The sequence below is a fragment of the Natator depressus genome, chromosome 2 (genome assembly GCF_965152275.1).
Source record: "Natator depressus isolate rNatDep1 chromosome 2, rNatDep2.hap1, whole genome shotgun sequence".
In the NCBI taxonomy this organism is placed as follows: Eukaryota; Metazoa; Chordata; order Testudines; family Cheloniidae; genus Natator; species Natator depressus.
The window spans coordinates 259595605-259618102 of NC_134235.1; the positions used below are offsets into that span (position 1 = coordinate 259595605).

At 46.3% G+C, this 22498-nt stretch overlaps 2 protein-coding genes across 8 annotated transcripts in view; one reads left to right on the top strand and one right to left on the bottom strand.

The window, feature by feature from the left end:
- Nucleotides 1-12812, bottom strand: part of KIF9 (kinesin family member 9) — a 42459-nt gene extending 29647 nt beyond the window's left edge. For 2 of the 6 annotated variants that reach the window (XM_074946456.1, XM_074946458.1), the window contains exons 1-11: nucleotides 12666-12786; nucleotides 10759-10790; nucleotides 8757-8895; nucleotides 8173-8273; nucleotides 7849-8014; nucleotides 7608-7714; nucleotides 5069-5293; nucleotides 3008-3091; nucleotides 2800-2892; nucleotides 1617-1764; nucleotides 303-367 (exon numbers count right to left, since the gene is read on the bottom strand). In XM_074946456.1, coding sequence (XP_074802557.1) covers nucleotides 303-367; nucleotides 1617-1764; nucleotides 2800-2892; nucleotides 3008-3091; nucleotides 5069-5293; nucleotides 7608-7714; nucleotides 7849-8014; nucleotides 8173-8268 — 984 coding nt within the window. In that variant the 5' untranslated portion in view covers nucleotides 8269-8273; nucleotides 8757-8895; nucleotides 10759-10790; nucleotides 12666-12786. Of the gene's footprint in view, nucleotides 1-302; nucleotides 368-1616; nucleotides 1765-2799; nucleotides 2893-3007; nucleotides 3092-5068; nucleotides 5294-7607; nucleotides 7715-7848; nucleotides 8015-8172; nucleotides 8274-8756; nucleotides 8896-10758; nucleotides 10932-11408; nucleotides 11428-12665 lie in introns of those variants that run through there. The other 4 variants (XM_074946454.1, XM_074946453.1, XM_074946455.1 and 1 more) reach the window with 4 other exon arrangements.
- An 86-nt stretch (nucleotides 12813-12898) lies between these two features.
- Nucleotides 12899-22498, top strand: part of KLHL18 (kelch like family member 18) — a 39317-nt gene continuing 29717 nt past the window's right edge. For both annotated transcript variants that reach the window (XM_074946462.1, XM_074946463.1), the window contains exon 1: nucleotides 12899-13119. In XM_074946462.1, the coding sequence (XP_074802563.1) occupies nucleotides 12982-13119 (138 nt within the window). In that variant the 5' untranslated portion in view covers nucleotides 12899-12981. The remainder of the gene's footprint in view (nucleotides 13120-22498) is intronic.

The following is a 22498-nucleotide window of genomic DNA, read 5'->3' on the forward strand; positions in this document are numbered from 1 at the left end:
CATGGGTCTCATTTTCCCCTTGGAAGATTAGCATCCTCAATGGATGGCTTATGTGGCCACAGAGTGGCCTTAGCAGACTGGAAAAACCAGCCCAATATAGTTCCCACCATGCTGCATTTGATGCAATGTCAAGTGATTTTGTTGAATTTGACATGATACTTCCCTGGGACCTCAGACTAAGGCGCTCTGGATGCTACAATTTAATCATGGTTATTGCTAGCATGATTTTGACTGTAGCGCAGACAGGACCAAAATGTCTTTAAATGAAGGACATTGTCTCTGAAGGAACTCTCTCCACTTACAGTCTCCTCTATCTGAGCAGCTTCACCATAGATATTTGCCACCAGGACTGTATTGCAGTTTCCCCCTGAAAAAGACAGCAAGGGGGAGGAATGTGACTTCCTCTGTGTTGGGTTCCTTCCTGGAGAATTTTACATTCTGTAGTGAGTGAAGAATGAAAGACACATCACGACTACAATGAACATAGCTAGTTTGTAATTTTTCCTTCAAGAAAACAGGAAGGGTTATCGGTGGTGAACATGAAAGATAATGTTCATAAGCATGGTATGGAATGAGTTAACGGAACAGTCAATGTTCTGACTCCAGCCTTCTGAGTTAGTGCTAAGTATATGGCAATGCAAACTGTAAATGGTTGGAGTGGGGTAAAAGCTGAAAGGTGGGATTTTAAAAGCGCTCAGTGTTTGCCTCTCATCTAATGAAATCAGAGGGAGGAGTAGGATTGGGCCAATGCTGAGAGCTTTGAAATTCCACCCTTAATTTGTATGATTTCAGTTCCTTACTGCCGATGTCTACAGCCTGTCTTCAGTTGCTTTCTCTATTCAGATTGTGTCATACACTGTTGTTAAGGTGGATACCTGTCCTACAGATTCCAGATGTAATACAGTTTTTGCATTTGTCATGTTTGCTCAGGTCCTGATCATCCTCAACTCCTGCAGGGCTCAATGAGAGTTGATAGCACCTGCAGGATCAGAACTTTGAAAGGACTGTGGTGTGTTTTTAAAGTATTCTCAGCTGAGAAAAGTTTAGTAACGTTTCTACTGGCTTGATCAGTATGAGGCTTGTGTGTACGTGCGCCTGATGTTTCATTAAGGTAAGAAAAACAGAAACCACTGCTAATTTTTCATATATTAGACTATTAACTCAGGGCTTGTCTCCACAGTGATTTAGCACATGGCCAGCCAGGGCATAAATCTATCGTGCACTGGCTTGCCAAGCACTAACTGGCTATATGGACAATGCTAGAGTGCACTGTAAATTCAGTAGTGCACTTTGACATACTGCTGTTTGACATGGGCGCACATCACTGGAATGGTGAGTGATCTGGAAATCACTTTGCCTTGGTTTAGCTTGTTTGAAATGGTAGGCAGCCAAAGTGCACTATGGAACTTTTAGTGTGTTATAACAGGGTCCACAGGGCCACTTAGTACACAGCAAGCTACTACGCTGTAGATTCAGACTCTGGCTGACCATGCATTAAATCGCTGTGTAGACAAGCCATCAGATTGACTGAGCATGTTTGGTCATGGCTTGATCTCCTCATGAGAACTGAAACCAAGATATTTTCTCGTCCCTCTATTCCAATTCCAGGTCCTTACCTAATGAATCCTTAAGGGCATGGGTGAGCTTGCTCTGCCGGAAGGGGATGTGGTCCCTCTTACGATCAGCCAGTGCAATGATAGCTTGCTCAAGGAATGACAAAGATTTGTTGATATACGTGGCTTCTTTCAGAACCTGCCCCTCGGACTGTAAGAAAGACCAAAAGACAAAAAGTTTCCACGTGCATCTTTGTGGGTGAACTGCGAAATAGAGTGTCCCCCTCCTGGGGCTTACAGCTCTGATTGAAGTGGAGGATAAATGAGATGAGTCCAACACAGACTAACTATGAGATTCTAGATCCTGAAGGGCTTTCTGCAGTTTGAGAGCAAGTTCTTCAGGGCTGTGATTGGGCAATAGCAAGTCTGCCAGAATATTGGCTTTCTTGGTTCTGAAAGGGGAAATCCTCTCTTTGTCACAAGGCTGCCTGGGGATTTCTTGCTCAGCACAACATAGTATATCACAGGGGAGCAGTGAAGGTTTAAGTTGTTCCCTATTGTTTCAGAAAGGTGATTGCATCAGTCTCCATAGTATCACCAGAAGCAGAAGGATTTTTGCTTTCAGCGCAGTTGCAGAATGAAGCTGAATTACAAAGAGTTCCCAATAAGGCTGATGACTCAGGCTCTTGCCTAGACTGAGCAATGACACTGTTGGAAGGAATGATCAAGCAGGAGACAGGTGCATGGAGGATGGAGTTTTGCACATCTGGACTTGATAAAAAGATATTACAGCTACGGAAGATAACCGAGCATCCTCTGATGCTTTCATGGGGTAGAGATTTGTCATGGTTCCTCCCATCTACTGACCAGGGGTTTGATTCTTGTGTCAAGCATAGATCCTGAAAAATCTACAGCTCCTCATGTGCAACTGTGGTAAGGAGATGCTGACACATACTTAGGGATTAACAACTGAAGCATACATCTAACACCAGAATCAAGCTCCTTCTCGTCCTGACACCAAATTCCCAGAAACAAGCTAGAATAAAATTCAGTTGGCTAAAGTGGAAATATAAATTATGTTTACTACCACCCTCCTTTAGAGGTAAATGTTCAATATGGCATAAAGGGAATTCAGTTTTGCTGTTTCCATTAACTGTAGTGGAAAAGTCATCTGACTCCACATGCATCACTTTAACAATTGGACCCATCTCTTACAAAGAGCAAACATTTTTCCCCATCTGCTTACCCCAGTCTTCCCCACTCTCTCTGAACCTGCCAGATCCACTAGGTTCATTTTTGAAGCAGTGTATTTGGCATCTGACAAAATTCTAGAATGAGACTGGGAAAAAAATTGTATTTAACATTACACACAACAAGGCAGAAGTAGAGTACACATTTAGATTTCAAAGACCCCTAGATCTCTGAGCCCCCAGGAAACCTGCCAGCGGACTTACCTCAATATAGATAGTGAATATGCAATGGGACCTGGATGAATTTTTATTCAGAGTATGTTCACCTATTATTCTGTTGGTCTCACCCTGAAAATGAAGTCAAAATTCAGGACATTATTTTTATTAAAAAATAAAATAAATACTAGAAGAATAAATATGAAAGGAAGACTATTAAAGTCACAGTTAAACAAACAATGCTTGTATCTTCAATATGTAGAGATAATAATAAAATTGGTCACTTATCCACAGCCTTCTATCTGAGGCACTCCCAACATCTGTCTATCCTAGGCATTTCTAGCATGGCTCTCAAAGCACACTGCAAATATTCCACTCATGAAGACAGGTAAGGGATCACTACTTATCTGTCATACTGCTTCTCTGAAGATTCCATATGAACTGGATTCCCATCCCTAGGGCTCAGGTTCCTAGTGTGAAAGGGGCCAGAGCTACTCTAATCCTCAAAAAATGTGGCCCTTTGAGGAACAGCAGGCAAGACTTAGTGCGTCCATGCCTGCTTCAGTTCCTTGATAAGCATGAAGCAAAGATCTCCCCTAAGTGTAATAGACACCCAAGATTACTTATAGGATAGGAAGGGACCACAAGAAAATGCATCAGTCACTGAAAATGATGCTGTGACAGTCTGTGATGGCTGCAGTTCTGACAGGGAGCGTCACAGTGGAGCACGGTGAGAAAGGAACTGAAGTTCTAGAGGGCACCACTAAGGCACCTGTAGTTAGTCTCAAAAGGTGGCTGGCCTGCCTGTGTCTCAAAGCATTTGAGAACTAGAGGAGTTCCGGCCTGCCTCATGGTAAGGAGTCGAGACCCCAAAACAGGAACCCAGTCAAGTTGGTATCTTTAGAGAAATGTTCTTATCCCTGTTTTACAGATGAGGAAACGGAAGCACAGACATCAAAGGACAGATTTTTCAAAACTCAGCCTCCCTTCTTGTACCCACAATTCGCAGACACAAATAACTATGGGTGCTGTTTAGATCATTTTGATGTCTAAGTGCCTAGTTATCTCCATAAACTGCTCTGGCACTTCTCCTGACTCCCAGGTCTTGCGGTTAGCCACCACACCGTATGTCTCCCATTCTAGAAATCAAGAATGATTGTTACTAGTAACCCAGCTGACTACCCAGCCTGAGCTTCATCAGAACACCTGAACATAGTCTCAGCAATTGGAAAGCAAAAAAAGGAAGGGTTTAAGGGCTTTTCAGTTATTGGTGAAACATGCTTTCTAGATATGGAGCTAACTATTCAACTTACTCTTGTCCAAGCTAAGGCCCCTATGTGCAAAGTTGATGCAGATGTATGTATGCCTCCTAGTTTCACCTGCCCAGCTATCTGAGTGTCCCCTCTGCATGACTGCCTAGATGTAGGCATGCCATGACTGCCCCATCTATCTGCAGAAAGTGTCAATGGTAGGTGTCTTCGCTTGCTATGGGAGAGTGTTGACATGCATTTTTTCAAAAAGGAAAGACAACACGGCTCAGACATTGGTTCTGCTAATTAGGATACCTTACAGACTATCCTTTGCACTCTGCTTAACCTGCTCCTTGACTTCCTAAATGTGATCACCAGCACACTGAAAACAAGCCAGTTTGCACTCCCAATCCTGTGCTGCTCTAGGGCTAGGGAAGCCCCCAGCATAATTTAGACAACCTTGGGAACCTAAGTTACAGCAGCCTCCCTGGCCTGCCCTATGGGCCATAGTGCTGCCTGGAATCTCCACAGCACTGTGTGATGCAGCCCCACCCCAGACACACCCCTTCCACCTCCAGCCTCACCACAGCACTGCCCATATACCAGGACTTGCAGGGGGGTTCTCGGACAGCAGACATATGCTGTTTTCCACAGTATCTGCACCAGGGGAATCCTCCCTGACAGGAACCAGGGGTTTTATGCCGGGGCTGGAGAAGAAGTGAGGATCTCACCCTAAGAGTCATGACTTCCCATCTTCTGCTCTAACCCCTAGACAACTCTCCTTTCCTCAGCTAAATCAGCAAAAATAAACATAAAAAATAAGGATGAGAAATAATAGTGAGTCATTGTTTTATCTTGCCTCAAACAGGAGATTTAAAGCATCTTCCTCGTGGCTGGCTGGATGCATAGATAAGCCCTTCACAAAGACACCCTGGGGGTACTCCACTACAGCCATGTGAGTGTCACCGGACATGTCATGAGGCACAGTGGAGAGAAGGTCAAAGAGAGTCTCGTTGTAGATTTCCAGGTAGGACATTCGGACAGTGATGGACTGATCGATGCATTCTTCAACTGCCCTGTACACCTGCACAGATCATATGCTTGTCAATGACAGTCTGAGTTCACAAACAAGGTTCCTATCAATTTGTGGCTTTTCAGGATGTGAATCACTATAAATCAGTCAGGTTTCAGAGTAGCAACCGTGTTAGTCTGTATCCGAAAAAAGAACAGGAGTACTTGTGGCACCTTAGAGACTAACAAATATATTAGTTATATTATATTATACAGTGCTAATAAGCGATGGTCACATAAACACCACCCTATACCACAAACCTACTGACCACTATACTTACCTACATGCCTCCAGCTTTCATCCAGACCACACCACACGATCCATTGTCTACAGCCAAGCTCTACGATACAACTGCATTTGCTCCAACCCCTCAGAGATCTTGTAGGTATTTGTCTCTGTCTGTCTATCAAGCGTTCTTACAACTACAATACCCACCTGCTGAAGTGAAGAAACAGACTTACAGAGCCAGAAGAGTACCCAGAAGTCACCTACTACAGGACAGGCCCAACAAAGTAACAGAACACCACTAGCTGTCACCTTCAGCCCCCAACTAAACCTCTCCAGTGCATCATCAAGGATCTACAACCTATCCTGAAGGACGACCCATCACTCTCACAGATCTTGGGAGACAGGCCAGTCCTTGCTTACAGACAGCCCCCCAACCTGAAGCAAATACTCACCAGCAACCACACACCACACAACAGAACCACTAACCCAGGAACCTATCCTTGCAACAAAGCCCATTGCCAACTGTGTCCACATATCTATTCACGGGACACCATCATAGGACCTAATCACATCAGTCACACTATCAGAGGCTCGTTCACCTGCACATCTACCAATGTGATATATGCCATCATGTGCCAGCAATGTCCCTCTGCCATGTACATTGGCCAAAGCGGACAGTCTCTACGTAAAAGAATAAATGGACACAAATCAGACTCAAGAATTATAACATTCAAAAACCAGTCGGAGAAAACTTCAATCTCTCTGGTCCCTCGCTTACAGACCTAAAAGTCGCAATATTACAACAAAAAACCTTCAAAAAGACTCCAACGAGAGACTGCTGAATTGGAATTAATATGCAAACTGGACACCATTAAATTAGGCTTGAATAAAGACTGGGAGTGGATGTGTCATTACACAAAGTAAAACTATTTCCCCATGTTTATTTTTCCCCCTTACTGTTCCTCACACGTTCTTGTCAACTGCTGGAAATGGCCCATCTTGATTATCACTACAAAAGGTTTTTTTTCTCTCCTGCTGGTAAATAGCTCACCTTAACTGATCACTCTCGTTATAGTGTGTATGGTAACACCCATTGTTTCATGTTCTCTGTGTATATAAAATCTTCCTACTGTATTTTCCATTGCATGCATCCGATGAAGTGGGCTGTAGCCCACGAAAGCTTATGCTCAAATATATTTGTTAGTCTCTAAGGTGCCACAAGTACTCCTGTTCTTTTTTTTATAAATCAGTCAGTAAGTGTATGGCACACTCTCAGCAGGACTGCAGCAGCTCTAATAAGATTTTCAAAATTATTTTGGTTTTGAAAATATTATACCTTTAAAGGGATAGTGTCAAGGGTAGGAAGCCTAAAACAAGAGTTTTCTGTGTTTTATCTAAACAATAAAGAACATTCCATTTGCTGGCTGAATTGCTTTTTTCTAATTGCACGAACAGCACTTACACTAACACCAAGGAATATAACTAGTAAGAAATTATTCAGGCGGGAGTTAAGGACAATATAACAATGAGCTAATCAGATCAGCTCTTTGTTGCAGGAATTGGTTCTTTTTTATGCTTGGAAAATACCTAACACAGCAGCTACTGGAAACAAATAATGCAGAACATCTTCCAGCTTTGGTTTGTGTAGGTTATGTCAGCCCTACACTCTGCTTTTCAGCTGTGCTTCTGGGAGCAGGCACACAAGAATCTTCACCCAACAGAGTACCCTTTTGAGAGGTTGAGAAAGTTGCACATCATGACATCATGTTTATGTTGCAACAGGATGACATGTCCGCATATCACAATGCAACATCATCACATTGCATTGAAATGTTACCACTCTCACAGCACAAGGTCACAGTGTTACAATGAAAAATCACAACGGAACATCAAGGTGCAACATAATGATGTTTTATTGTCCCACAACTTCTTTAAGGACCATATAATATCCATCTCCTGTTAAAATAATTGGTGGTGACCTTGTAGCCCATGTTTGGGGCGGTCAACACATTTCTTAGGACTGGGAGGATAACAGATGATATGACAGATGTACTAGTTTCTCCTTCTTCCCCTCCTTTCTAATTCAAATCTTTGGTACCTGCTGTATAGCTCGGGGTATGATTCCTCTATGCTTGTAGCTTTCAGTTGCTCCTGTCATGGTGTATGTTTTACCAGCTCCTGTTTGCCCATAGCACATAATAGTGCCTAGAAAAGTTTAAAGGAAAACAATAAATTCAGTAGGACTCATTCATTTCTCCAATGTAACATCAAAGGGACCTTATCCTCAGATGGGGAGCCCCACTATATCTTAAAATAACATATATCAATAAAAAAATTACCATTATAGCCATTCAGAGCTTGGGATACCAAGTCCCTAGCTACTGCATCATACACCGAATCCTGTGAGGCATTGTGAAGAACACCATCCAATTTAAAGGACCAATCAGTCTGCTTGTTATTGACGACTCCTTTCTTAATATCTCTCCTGATGTAAATATCTATGCTCTAAAAAGACAGAGATGAAGAATGTTGATGTGCTACAAGAGAGATTGGGCCAAAATCAGCCCCAGTGTAACTGCAGCAGGGTTACTGCTCATTTCTGCTACCATAACTTAAATCAGAATCTAAATCCATTATGCTCCTGATGTCTCTTGTTCCTTTACCTTGTTGTCTGGCCCATACTTGATCATGTCTTCAGGAAAATTAGCTGTTGGCTTGACTCGCACAAATGCATGTACTTTATTTTCTTTTGCACTCATTGTAACTAAAAGAAGGGGGGAAAGGGAAAATCAGGTTTACAAGAAAATACAGTGTTCCCTAAAATACAGTTTAAAGGCTGTCATCAGCAAAAGGTAGGCTGCAGTGTCATCAATTTTTAAAATAAACTGTTTACAAATGTTAAACTGTAGTTTCTAATTGGTTTATTAAGAGGAACTATAAGCACACATCTAGCCTAAGCAGGGAAATTTTTAAAGTCAGAAAAGTGAACATGAACATGCAAAAACCTTCTTAGTCATTACAATTTCTTCTTGTGTATCTGAGTCCTAGTTATTTACTGACACAAACAAGCTTCTCTTCCGGCTAGTCCTGCAGAACAAAACAGCTATAGGAGAATGAGATGGATTCTATTCTGCCTCATGCATCATCAGTGCAACTCTCAGCTAATGGCCAGATTCTGCTCTCTGATACAAATCTGGTAGAAAACCGTTGACATTGATGCAGTTATGCCAGCTTGACAGTGGTGTACCTGAGTGCAGAATTTGGCCCCAGGTTCTGTCAGCAAACTTTTGATCACTCGTGAATTGAGAGGCAGGGAGAGACCAGCTTGATTTTCAGATCCCAAGATGAATAAGTGATGCTGACAGCTGGAAAAATAATCTTTTCACCTGTAAACAGAGCACTGGAAGTCACCGAGTATAAATGCAAAGACCCAACCATGTAATTCTTACAGTAACAGGAGGATGTGTTAAAGGCGCAGTGCTACAGCAGCAACAATTTAGCCACAAAGTTTTAATGAAAATGTTTTACATCAGACATAGGATTTTGTGATCCATGGACAAAAGCTGCTACATTATTCATTCATTACTATTATGATGATTTCACTATGACACCCAGATTCTCTGATTAAGATTTTATGGCCACTTTGTGCTAAGCATTTTACAGAGAGATAAATGTGGTCCTGCCCCCAAAGAGCCTGCAATCTGAGAATTGCCTTAACTTGTGCTTCAACTAGCATGGGCACTGTGGGCCTTGAGCAAAAGGGAATAATTCAGAATAACTAGGAATGCTCTGGCCACACCACCTCCTGCCCCCACCTATTCATGGACTATCCCAAAACAGCCCCCTTTGTAGGGGCTCTTAGCCTCCCGGGGCATAGATAGCACAAAGTGGCCATTACACGGGGTGAATACCCCTGGGGTGTTGTATGTTAGCATATCAGCTTTCTAGGGTGATTATTTGTTTATTGTTCACCTAAGATCAAATTACCTGACACAGGGTTACAACATCACTGTTACCATGTAGAACAAGGCTCTGCATTCCTTACACTGCTTCAGGTGATTTATTATCCATCTGATTCATTTTTTAAATGAATAATAAAATATAGACATTTCTTTGTCTCATGATCACTGAAAAGCACCTTTCTTGTGAGGCTCTCAAAGCACTTTACAAAATCTGAATGGCTCAAGAAACACAACCCAGGGCATGGATGTGTATTCATTTCATATGAGGGGGATTTCTCTTTAATTGTACCTAATTATTCCCTTGTCATTTTCCTTGGCTCTTTGGTTTTGCACAATTCTGCACCCTGGTTCTCTCTGCCTAGAGTTCAGTAATGGTTGGATGCAAATGCTTTTGGTGTGAACTCCTAAAATAGAGGACATCTGGAAGGTCAAATTCTAGTTTCAATTAACTGTCTCTTAACGCAACAAATGACAATATTCTTTTCATTCAGATTCCTCCTTAAAACTAAGCGAGGCCCAAACCTGGAACCCTGAACCCAAATCCAATAGGATTTTTTGGAATGGGGATTGGATCCAAACACACCACTACAACCGTGTTTCCAAACTGGATCCCAAAAAGAAAGATGAGTGTGTTTTCTGGCTCTGGTTTAAATATGGCAGAAATATCATGAAAAAACCTATTTTTGTTAAATTTTAGCCCAAGACATTGAAAATCTCACAAGAATAGCTGATTTTCAAGAATTTAAAATGACCCAATCCAAAACCAGTTCAGTTTAGATCCCAAACTCCGAACATAATCTGGATCCAAATACCTCAAGATTTCCTTCTTTATCAATACTTCAGCATAGAGGGTTATTAAACCCTTTACACTGCATCGACCGATGACCATAGTGTGGTGGTATGTCAGGCACGGTGTCTAATTCATACTGTTAATCTCATTTAGGATACAATCCTGTGAGCCTGAGATGCACAAAACTCCCACAGGACTCAATGACAGGTTTCAGAGTAACAGCCATGTTAGTCTGTATTTGCAAAAAGAAAAGGAGTACTTGTGGCACCTTAGAGACTAACCAATTTATTTGAGCATAAGCTTTCGTGAGCTACAGCTCACTTCATCGGATGCATCCGATGAAGTGAGCTGTAGCTCACGAAAGCTTATGCTCAAATAAATTGGTTAGTCTCTAAGGTGCCACAGGACTCAATGACAGTTTCACCAACTAAGGACTTGCAAGGTTAGACCCTTAAATTGGAAAATTCTCACCATCTCATCAGACTCATGATACTCACCAACTAATACAGATAATAGCTTTTGGGGACACCTGGAGGAGATTAAACAGATATACATGAATATGCAGTTTCTATGTTATTACTTTAAAATGTATTTAGTGCTAGTGAAAGACTGATGGTCCTGGAGAGTGAAGTCCTTTCTTTATCCAGAGAACAGGTACAGTTCAGGTAGTGGTACTGTAATCTTTCACAGTACCACAGCAATAGGCTTCTACCTTGACAAGAAGGTTGTGAGGATAGGTGCACTGTTTCTTTAAAGCTGTAGCAAGAAGCCAGGCAGGAAGAGGGAGCTGGAGAAGGTTCTAAGCAGAAGCTCTAAGGTGAAGCACAGAAAGGAAGAGAATTGCCTTGGGGCTAATGCAATTTTCCTTATTCTAATAAAATTCCTTGTTCAGTGTTAGAAGAAAGTGACTCCTGTGATTCTTTACCATTGACAGAAAGTTTTCAGCTATGGATAAGAAAGGGAGTTCAGTCTCCATAGCCCATTCAGTCCTTGGCCTTTCTGCTGTGAATGCAACAAGGATGCCAATTAGTGTCAGTTGTGATGGTTGTTTTTGTCACATGGGCACCTATCCGGTGGATTGAGATCCACCGAAGTCATTCCACACAGGCCACCAAACAGCCTTTCAACTTTGCCAGCAATCACTCACTCAGACAGGTTTTAACCAGTGGCCTAGAAGTGCAAGGCTCCATAGTCCATCACCAATCTCCCAAGCCATGCAGTCAACCAGATTTTTTAAATGCCTAGGACATGGTTACAGAGACAATGGTGACACAGGGCTGTGGGGTTAGAGATGGCATGAGGATCGTTGGGATGTGGGTACAGAAATGGAGGTGATGCAGGGATGAGAACATGAGGATGCAGGAGCCATGGCAAGGTGAGATCAGGGACAGCTGATACATTGGGGATGGAGGCAGAGATGATACAGGGATGAGGATGGTGGTGACATAGGAGCAATGGTAATATGAGATAGGAGATGGCTGGGACATGGGGAGGAAGATGGTGTGATCGAGCAAGTGAGGTTGGACGAGGTGATGATGAGGGGTTGGTTGGGATGTGTGGGGGTGGTGGTGATCATGCAGAGACAGTGAGATGCACAGACAGTGGCAACACAGGGATGGCTGGGATGAGGGAACAAAACCAGTAGCAATACAGGGATAGGTGGGAGCGGGGCTGGTGGTGGTGATACAGAGATGGTTGGGATGTGGGGACGGAGATGGGAATAGCTGAGATGAGGACAGTGGGGAAGTGGAGGCAATAATTGTGATGGCTGAGAGGTGGGGATGATGACAGGGGACAGGGATGGCTGCGGGGATGGGGACAGTGACAGGGAGATGGGGATGAGAACAGGGAGACAGGGTGGGGACAGGATGGGGGTGGCTGGGAGATGGGGATGGGGTCGGTGACAGGGATGACAATGTGGTGGAGTTGGGATGGGGATGACAACAGAGGGATGGGGATGGCTGGGAGGTAGGGATGAGGCTGGGGGGATAGGGACGGGGAGAGGGAACGGGGGATAGGAAGAGGAGGCTGGGGAAGGGGGGGCTGGGAGGTGAGTATGGAGGAATGGGGAGGATAGGGAGAGGGGAATGGGGAGAGGGGAAGGGGCCGGGGGGAATTGGGGGGATGGGGAGACGGGATGGGGAGGGGGAGGGCACGGAGAGACGGGAAGGGGGGAGGGGGAGGAGTGAGTTGGGGGGGAGGGTGGTGGGGAGACGGGGAGGGGAGGGGACGGGGGGAATTGGGGGGATGGGGAGACGGGACGGGGAGAGGGGGAGGGGGGAGGGGGAGGGGCTGGGGAGGGAGATGGGGAGACGGGACGGGGAGAGGGGGAGGACACGGAGAGACGGGAAGGGGGGAGGGCCCGTGCAGCACCAGGCAGGGGCCCGGGCACCCGGTACTGAACTGGGACCGGCCGCTCTTCCCGCCGCCGCCGACTCCCGCCGCTGCCAGCTCCCGCCGCGCCGTAGGCTCCGGGGCGCGGCTGGGGCCGGGGGGTGTACACACCGTTACCATGACTACCGCCACTTCCCACCACGTCCGGAAGTGCTGCGGGAGAAGGCGGAAGTGAGGGGAGGCCGTTTCCGGCGGGGGCCAGCGGGCTCTGGTTGGCTACGGCGGCCGGGAGGGGCCAGGGCGGCGCTGGCGCGGAGGGCGGCGCCTCTCTCCTCGCGCCTTGCCCTCGCTGCGGCGGCCGGGGCCCGGGCCGGCGCGCGGGGAAGATGCTGGAGGCGGCGGCCGAGCCGGAGCTGGACCCCGAGGACCTGGTGCATTTCTCGGTGGGGGACTTGCCCAGCCGCGGCTACGGGGTGATGGGCGAGATCCGGAGGCAGGGCAAGCTCTGCGACGTGACCCTCAAGGTACCGGGGCGGCGACCGGCCGGGGGGAGCCACGGGGGGGCACTGGGAATGGGGGGGCCCGATGTGGGGGGCACATGGGATGGGGGGGAGCCCCGCCGGGGGGGATGTGACACGGGATGGGGGGATGGGGCGGGGAACGGGATGCGGAGCTGTGAGGGTCGTGGGGCGATGGGATGGGGGGCCCGATGTGCGGGGGGGGGAGTGTGACACGGGATGGGGTGGGGAACGGGATGCGGAGCTGTGAGGGTCGTGGGGCGATGGGATGGGGGGGCCCGATGTGCTGGGGGGGATGTGACACGGGATGGGGCGGGGAACGGGATGCGGAGCTGTGAGGGTCGTGGGGCGATGGGATGGGGGGCCCGATGTGCGGGGGGGGGGAGTGTGACACGGGATGGGGTGGGGAACGGGATGCGGAGCTGTGAGGGTTGTGGGGTGATGGGATGGGGGGCCCGATGTGCGGGGGGGGTGACACGGGATGGGGGGATGGGGCGGGGAACGGGATGCGGAGCTGTGAGGGTCGTGGGGCGATGGGATGGGGGGGCCCGATGTGCGGGGGGGGGAGTGTGACACGGGATGGGGTGGGGAACGGGATGCGGAGCTGTGAGGGTCGTGGGGCGATGGGATGGGGGGGCCCGATGTGCTGGGGGGGATGTGACACGGGATGGGGCGGGGAACGGGATGCGGAGCTGTGAGGGTCGTGGGGCGATGGGAGGGGGGGCCGGATTTGCTGGGGGGGATGTGACACGGGATGGGGCGGGGAACGGGATGCGGAGCTGTGAGGGTCGTGGGGCGATGGGATGGGGGGCCCGATGTGCGGGGGGGGGAGTGTGACACGGGATGGGGTGGGGAACGGGATGCGGAGCTGTGAGGGTTGTGGGGTGATGGGATGGGGGGCCCGATGTGCGGGGGGGGTGACACGGGATGGGGCGGGGAACGGGATGCGGAGCTGTGAGGGTCGTGGGGCGATGGGAGGGGGGGCCGGATTTGCTGGGGGGGATGTGACACGGGATGGGGCGGGGAACGGGATGCGGAGCTGTGAGGGTCGTGGGGCGATGGGATGGGGGGGCCCGATGTGCGGGGAGGGAGTGTGACACGGGATGGGGCGGGGAACGGGATGCGGAGCTGTGAGGGTCGTGGGGCGATGGGATGGGGGGGCCCGAAAACTATACCAGCTTGTGGCGCCAATCCCATGAGCCTTCATCCCCCACAGGAGGCAGAAGCAGCAGCTCTGTATAAATGGGTGCCTAGGCTATAGACTGTGTCACATACAAAGGGGAGTTGAAGTCCAACCCAACCATAGTTTGCTAATCTCCATTCACGTCGTATGCCTTTGGGTGGAAAGGTGCGTCAAGTGAGTCATCTAGTCCAGTTCTTCTCACCCTAAATATTTGTTTAGATGACTTGGCACTAGTCATCCTTGCATGCCAGGAGTGGCCCTATAAATAGTTCTGTGTTCTCCACTGAGGTGCCATAGGAAATATTTGTTAATTTGAGATGTTCCCACAGCTATCAGTCTCGCAATTCACTCTAATGCAAGGCTGGCTAGCACTGTTGTGAAGCAGGAATCTTAGCTAAAATACGCATGCTACAAATTAATATTGCTCAGGGAGCTTATGTTTTTGCTGCTTGGAGATATTATTTATTGTGTTACAGTAACTTCTAGGTCCCACAATCAGGGATCTGTACACACACAAAATGTAGAGGTGGTTATAATAGAGAAATACTGATTTGAACCTATAAATCAGAGTAACAGGGTGGCATAGCATTCACCCTTCGATGCTACAGGTATGTGAGCTGTAGAGAGATTACTGCAAGACAGATACTGTCATTAGGCTGCTAATTCAGATGTCGCCCAGGATGGTGGTAGCAAAAAATTGTTACAACTTTTTTAGTAGCCTAAGCAAAATGAGTTTGGATTTCAGTCCAGTGTCTGGTGGATGTGTCGACATCACAAAATCTACAGCAGCAATTGGCACCCTTATTGATGCTCTCAATCAAGAGTCCAAGCACTGACCGAATCATGGACGTTGTGCTCCCTTCTAATTCCCAGAGAGTGGTCACTCTACATCAGGCTTGACACGCATTGGTGGGGCGAAGAATTGGCTTGCTGCTACCTGGACTGTTTCTTTTATGTGGAGAAATGGAAAATCAGTCTCTAGGACTGCCATCCATTATCTTTCAAGATCATTTAATTCACTATCTGAAAAAGAATAAAACCCCTGAAGCCTGAACACGCTAACTACAACATAGGAATTGCCACACTGCATCAGGCAAGTGGTCCCTCTAGTCCAGTATCTGAGTGTGGCCCATAGCAGATCCTTCAGAGGAAAATGCTAGAATCCCTGTTAAAGTTAATAACAGAATAGGAGTTTTTAGATGTATACAGTGCTGCTGTTGCCATGCTCAAAGCATGTGACCAGTCCAGTGAGTACAAAATTCATACTATTGAATTAAACCCTAAAATGTTCCCCAGTCTGCACAGATTGAGACTTTTCACCCATTTCCCTCTGCTTTAGAAAAAGATTTACATAAATAAATAGATTTTGCATTCCTTACACTGAGTAGTGTGGGTTACGTACATCTAAATGAAGAATACACAAGAATATTTTGTAAAGCAGCATTCACCAGTGTATTGTCTGTGTGGTGGCCGTGAACAAAGTTGTGCTGTCTGAGCCCTGGTCTACACTAGGAGTTGAGGTCAAATTTAGCAGCGTTAAATCGATCTAACCCTGCACCCGTCCACATGACGAAGCCCTTTTTTTTGACTTAAAGGGTTCTTAAAATCGATTTCCTTACTCCACCCCCGACAAGGGGATTAGCGCTGAAATCGGCCTTGCTGGGTCGAGTTTGGGGTATGTGGATGCAATTAGATGGTATTGGCCTCCGGGAGCTATCCCAGAGTGCTCCATTGTGACCGCTCTGGACAACACTCTCAACTCAGATGCACTGACCAGGTAGACAGGAAAAGGCCTGCGAACTTTTGAATTTCAGTTTCCTGTTTGGCCAGCGTGGCAAGCTGCAGGTGACCATGCAGAGCTCATCAGCAGAGGTGACCATGATGGAGTCCCAGAATCTCAAAAGAGCTCCAGCATGGACCGAACGGGAGGTACGGGATCTGATCGCTGTATGGGGAGAGGAATCCGTGCTATCAGAACTCCATTCCAGTTTTCGAAATGCCAAAACATTTGTCAAAATCTCCCAGGGCATGAAGGACAGAGGCCATAACAGGGACCCGAAGCAGTGCCGCGTGAAACTTAAGGAGCTGAGGCAAGCCTACCAGAAAACCAGAGAGGCAAACGGCCGCTCAGGGTCCGAGCCCCAAACATGCCACTTCTATGATGAGCTGCATGCCATTTTAGGGGGTTTAGCCACCATTACCCCAGCCGTGTTGTTTGACTCCTTCAATGGAGATGGAGGCAACACAGAAGCAGGTTTTGGGGATGAGGAAGATAACTCACAGCAAGCAAGTGGAGAAACCGGTTTTCCCGACAGCCAGGAACTGTTTCTCACCCTGGACCTGGAGCCAGTACCCCCCGAACCCACCCAAGGCTGCCTCCCGGACCCGCCAGGCGGAGAAGGGACCTCTGGTGAGTGTACCTTTTAAAATACTATACATGGTTTAAAAGCAAGCATGTTTAATGATTAATTTGCCCTGGCATTCGTGGCTCTCCTGGATATACTCCCAAAGCCTTTGCAAAAGGTTTCTGGGGAGGGCAGCCTTATTCCATCCACCATGGTAGGACACTTTACCACTCCAGGCCAGTAGCACGTACTTGGGAATCACTGTAGAACAAAGCATTGCAGTGTATGTTTGCTGGCGTTCAAACAACATCCGTTCTTTATCTCTCTGTGTTATCCTCAGGAGAGTGATATCATTCATGGTCAGCTGGTTGAAATAGGGTGCTTTTCTAAGGGGACATTCAGAGGTGCCCGTTCCTGCTGGGCTGTTTGCTTGTGGTTGAACAGAAATGTTCCCCGCTGTTAGCCACGGGGAGGAAGGAGGGGCTAGCCACGCGCTGCGGGGAGGCAAAATGTGACCTTGGAACGAAAGCATATGTGTTATGTATGTAATGTTAACAGCAAGGTTTACCGTGCAAGAGTGTACCCATTGTTCTATAAAATGTGTCTTTTTATATACCACTATCCCTTTTTTTTTCTCCACCAGCTGCATGTGTTTCAAGGATCAAAGGATCTTCTCCGTCCCAGAGGCTAGTGAAGATTAGAAGGCAAAAAAAAACACACTCGTGATGAAATGTTCTCTGAGCTCATGCTGTCCTCCCACACTGACAGAGCACAGACGAATGCGTGGAGGCAGACAATGTTGGAGTGCAGGAAAGCACAAAATGACCGGGAGGAGAGGTGGCGGGCTGAAGAGAGTAAGTGCCGGGCTGAAGAGAGGGCTGAAGCTGAAAGGTGGCGGCAGCGTGATGAGAGGAGGCAGGATTCAATGCTGAGGCTGCTGGAGGATCAAACCAATATGCTCCAGCGTATGGTTGAGCTGCAGGAAAGGCAGCAGGAGCACAGACCGCCGCTACAGCCCCTGTGTAACCAACCGCCCTCCTCCCCAAGTTCCATAGCCTCCTCACCCAGACGCCCAAGAACGCGGTGAGGGGGCCTCTGGCCCCCCGGCCACTCCACCCCAGAGGATTGCCCAAGCAACAGAAGGCTGACATTCAATAAGTTTTAAAGTTTTAAATTTTTAAAGTGCTCTGTGGCCTTGTCCTTCCCTCCTCCACCACCCCTCCTGGGCTACCTTGGTAGTTATCCCCCTATTTGTGTGATGAATGAATAAAGAATGCATGAATGTGAAGCAACAATGACTTTATTGCCTCTGCAAGCGGTGATCGAAGGGAGGTGGGGAGGGTGGTTAGCTTACAGGGATGTAGAGTGAACCAAGGGGCGGGGGGTTTCATCAAGGAGAAACAAACAGACCTTTCACACCGTAGCCTGGCCAGTCATGAAACTGGTTTTCAAAGCTTCTCTGATGCACACCGCGCCCTCCTGTGCTCTTCTAACCGCCCTGGTGTCTGGCTGTGCATAACCAGCAGCCAGGCGATTTGCCTCAACCTCCCACCCCGCCATAAACGTCTCCCCCTTACTCTCACAGATATTGTGGAGCGCACAGCAAGCAGTAATAACAGTGGGAATATTGGTTTCGCTGTTTGCATACTCAGGCCCGGTCTGCACTACAGAGTTAGGTTGATGTAAGCTGCCTTTCATCGACCTACGCCAACTTAATAGCTCGACCTCCATGCGTGGCGTAGAGTCAAGGTTGATGTAGTTAGGTTGACGCGGTGTCACTGTAGGCACTGCGTTGCTTTCGTTGACTGTTACTGGCTTTCAGGAGCTGTCCCACGCTGACAGCGCAATCGCTACAGGCGCTCCTGGTGAGGACATGCACCTCCAACACAAGGAGCAAAGTGTAGACACGTACAAAACAATGTAATTACTGTGGCGGCTGTATGCTGACGTAAGTTAAGTCAGCTTAATTTTGTAGTGTAGACATGGCCTCAGGCCGACAACACTACATCAGTTTTTACATTTGGCTCATGTTTGAAAAAATAATTTCACAACCATAGTGTCTAGAAACTTTAATTTTAAAATGAAAGAATCTGAATGTGTCATTAGGGCCACATAAATAAGCTGGGTATTTGACACCTCTATTTGTCTAATGGAAAAGTGCATGATTAACAAACAGCAGTATTCAAATGATCATTGCCAAGAGAAACCTGTAAGATAACTTTAACATTGTACCAGGCTTGCAACACTTCTCTTCCAACTTGTTTTCTCATCTGAGAATCACTGCTGCTGCAATTCAGGTTGCTCAATAGACCATGGTGCTGTTTCAGCAGCAGGTGGCAGCTTGTTTTAGATGCGATTAGACAAAGAAGTGCTGATTTGACTCGATCTGTCAAATCTCTGATTATTCTAAGCTGGGTTTGGGGAAGTCTGTCACTGCTCCTCATGATCATCTCTCTGAACACAAGGTTTCTGGGGCAGAAGTTGAGCTGTGTGTCTGGCACAAGCGCACCCTGCTAGGGTACAAGGTGCCCATTGAGGGCTCATGCCCTTTCATTTCTGCACCAACATACAGGGTTTGTCTGGATTGCTAAAATCAGGGGCTTGAAACGCCATTCCTTATTCCAGTCTTTCTCAAACTCTTCCAGATTGTGGATCCCTCATTAAGTTAGATACCATTTTGTGCGCACCTCTCCTCCCAGCCCCCATTCCACTACAGTAACTCCTTGCTTAAAGTTGTAGTTATGGTCTTGAAAAATGTGACTTTAAGCAAAACGATGTTAAGCAAATCCAATTTCCCCATAAGAATTAATGTAAATGGAACACACAGTGGTATTGTACTTTAAACTCACAGGAGCCAGGTGGATTTTTTAGACTCCAATTTCTTACATTCCGTTAGCTTTTCCAGGTATTATCTGCTGTGGATTGCCTCCAGCCTGGTATACATGCAATTTTCCTGGATGGCCAGTGAAAAGGAATGCTGTTGATTAGTTTGAACTATGCAGAGAACTACTCCCTACTCACAACCTTTACTGCAAGACCCCAAGGATCTAATGTAAATAGGGGGGGGTTAGGTTCCATTTAAATTTCTTGTTCATGCCATTTCCCCTCTGTTTTAAAGCTATCAGTTGGCCCTAGTAATTCCAATAAGGCATTTTTTCTTCTGTTGCTCTAGATGCCTATTGGTATCTTTGCAGGCATGGGTTTTATGAGAGATTTTTTTTTACATCTAACTACTGTTACCCTGTATCGAACATGAGGGGATATTTTTATACATAGTGATTGGCTGAATGGTGACATGTGACAATACCCTAAATTGGAATGTTTGATTATCTTCCTCCTAACTGAGGGCTTGTCTACATTACCACTTAAATCGATGTAACTTACGTTGCTCAGGGGTGTGAAAAGGCCACCCCACTAAGCGGCGTAAGTTACATCAACTTAAAGCGGTGTCCACACTGTGCTATGTTGGTGGGAGTTGCTCTCCCGCCGACATAGCTTCTGCCTCTCGTTGAGGTGGAGTAATTATGCTGACAGGAGAGCGCTCTCCCATCAGCATAGTGCATCTTTACCAGGCATGCTACAGCTGTGCCGGTGTAGCGCGATAGCGTAGACTTGCCCTAAGCTTATGCTGTTTTTGACTCTCTAATTTACACTAGAGTTGACTGCTTAGTCTTTTTGCCCTTTCGCTGTTCCCTCAGAATGTAATAGCCCCAGAAATCATAGCAAAAAAAGATCCAGTGTCACGTTAGGTAGCTGTGGGCCTGTTAACAAAGGCTCTTAAAGATGTTTAACCAAAAAAAAAAAAAAAGACGAGATCTTTGCACCAAGGGGTTTACTGATGGCTTCTCAGTTATGCAGCCTCCTGTTGTCATGAAAACAATAGATGTCTTTTTATTACACCTACTGTGTTTTTCTATGAAGAAGGCTCCATTATGTGCTGGAACTAATTAATATTTTAAGCGTGTGGGTGTGTAGTGGAGAATGATTTTTCATTAGTCTACTACACATCGTAGTAAAGGAACATTGCATAATATCCTTTGTCAGAAGTGGAATAAACTGCATGGGTGATTCTGCCTGTAATGGGTTCCACTGAATCCCTGTAAACTGTGTCTTTCTCCAGGAAACTTCAAGACACCTGCTAATATGGATTGTAAAATATTTCTAAAATAGTTTTATCCTTCTGTAAACTCTTACCAGACTCCTTGCCCTTTATTACTAAGATTTTTGCTCAGGAAATTGAAGGGTTAAAAGAGCTAATTGGAGCATGCAAGTGATATACAAGACGCTCTCAAATAGCTCTATGAATCCTGACCAGTAGTGCCCTGTTTTGTCTCTTCCTGGGGCTCCTATCAACAGCACTTTAGTCCTTGGCATTTCATTTGTGCCTGAAGACCAACTTAAATGTTAGTCTGTAAAAGTGAAAGGTGAATGTACTAATCTTTATGTACTTATGAACTCATAAGAGTGCCTGTATTTTTATGACCTCACAGATGTTCTCATGGCACAGATTAGGTCATTGCAAATGGAAGCTTCTGACTTAAAGTATGGATGAAATCTTAAAAGATCCTTGTGTCATGCTGTCTGGAGTGGCTCACGACTGAGTGCCTTCCTTAGGGCAGACTGTCAAAAACAGGGCAGACACCCTGAACTGGTGGTGTGCTCTATAATTAGATTTCACCAAGCCAGTAACAAATGTGAACTTCTGGATCACGAAAACAGTCTTATCATGGGTTCACAGACAGAGTTCTCTTAGACTCGCCAGTCCATCTTGCCACCCAGACAAACTGGCGTAATGATAAGTGATCACTTAAACCAAATGTTCCGATTGCTTCCAGTCACTTACCCCAAATCAGTTGGTGCTCTTGATCTTACATCAAAGAAAACACCTTTAGCCAATCCTGTAATAAACTCTCTAAAGGTTTATTAGGAAAAAGAAATGAGTTATTTACAGGTTAAAGCAGGTAAACACGCACAGACACACACACACACAAGTGAGTTATCGCCTAAATCCTGAGAGTGACAGAGTTGTAGTGATCTGGCAATTTAAAGTGTGTCTCAGGGCGGGCTCAAGATCTCTGGCTTTAGTTTGTCTCTAGCACTGTCAGAGTTCAAACAGTCAGCAAGATGGAAAATTTTCCTCTGACTTTGTTTTATTTCCTTCATTCAGCTTCCAAGTCCACAGGACAAGCTTCCTTGCCCACAGCACTTCCATGGTGCAACAGGGCCAGTAACCAATTCTCTATATTGGGATGTTCCTTGATGGCCCATCTGATTTTGATAGTCCTTCTGGATGGGTGCGGGAGACGATTTCAGTGCCTGGGTTCACAACTTCAGAGCAAACATTTTCAAAGTTATAAAGCAAAACTGACATATTTTCTTATAGCCTGGAATACACACATTACGTGAGACTAATGCATGCAAGCATTTCGTAGTCTAAACACTGGATGCATTCTTACAAGACTGATACCTATTTTGAGCAAAACAAACGTACAGGTGAACTGGCCAGTCTCCAGCTATGAGTTTGTTAATTCTTAGCTAATGTCTGCAGCCTGGGCAAGAGCTGGCATCTGGCCTGCCTACGTCCCACCGTGTTTTAGGCAAATATCGCTTAGTAACATGGAACAAAGGACAGCAGATATTGAAAATGACACATCAGCGATAGATGTTTTAAAGTAGAATGCTTCAGTTTTCCTTGTGAGAGCAATTGCTTTGTAAAACCCTGTTTTGGGGGGCTGCTATGCAAAACGCCAAATCTTTAGATTTAGCCACTTCTTAGTTTCTTTGGAAACAACTGTTTTAACTTCAGCTGAGCTGCCCATCTAATTCCTTTTTTCTTTGGATGCGTTCAGTCCAGAGA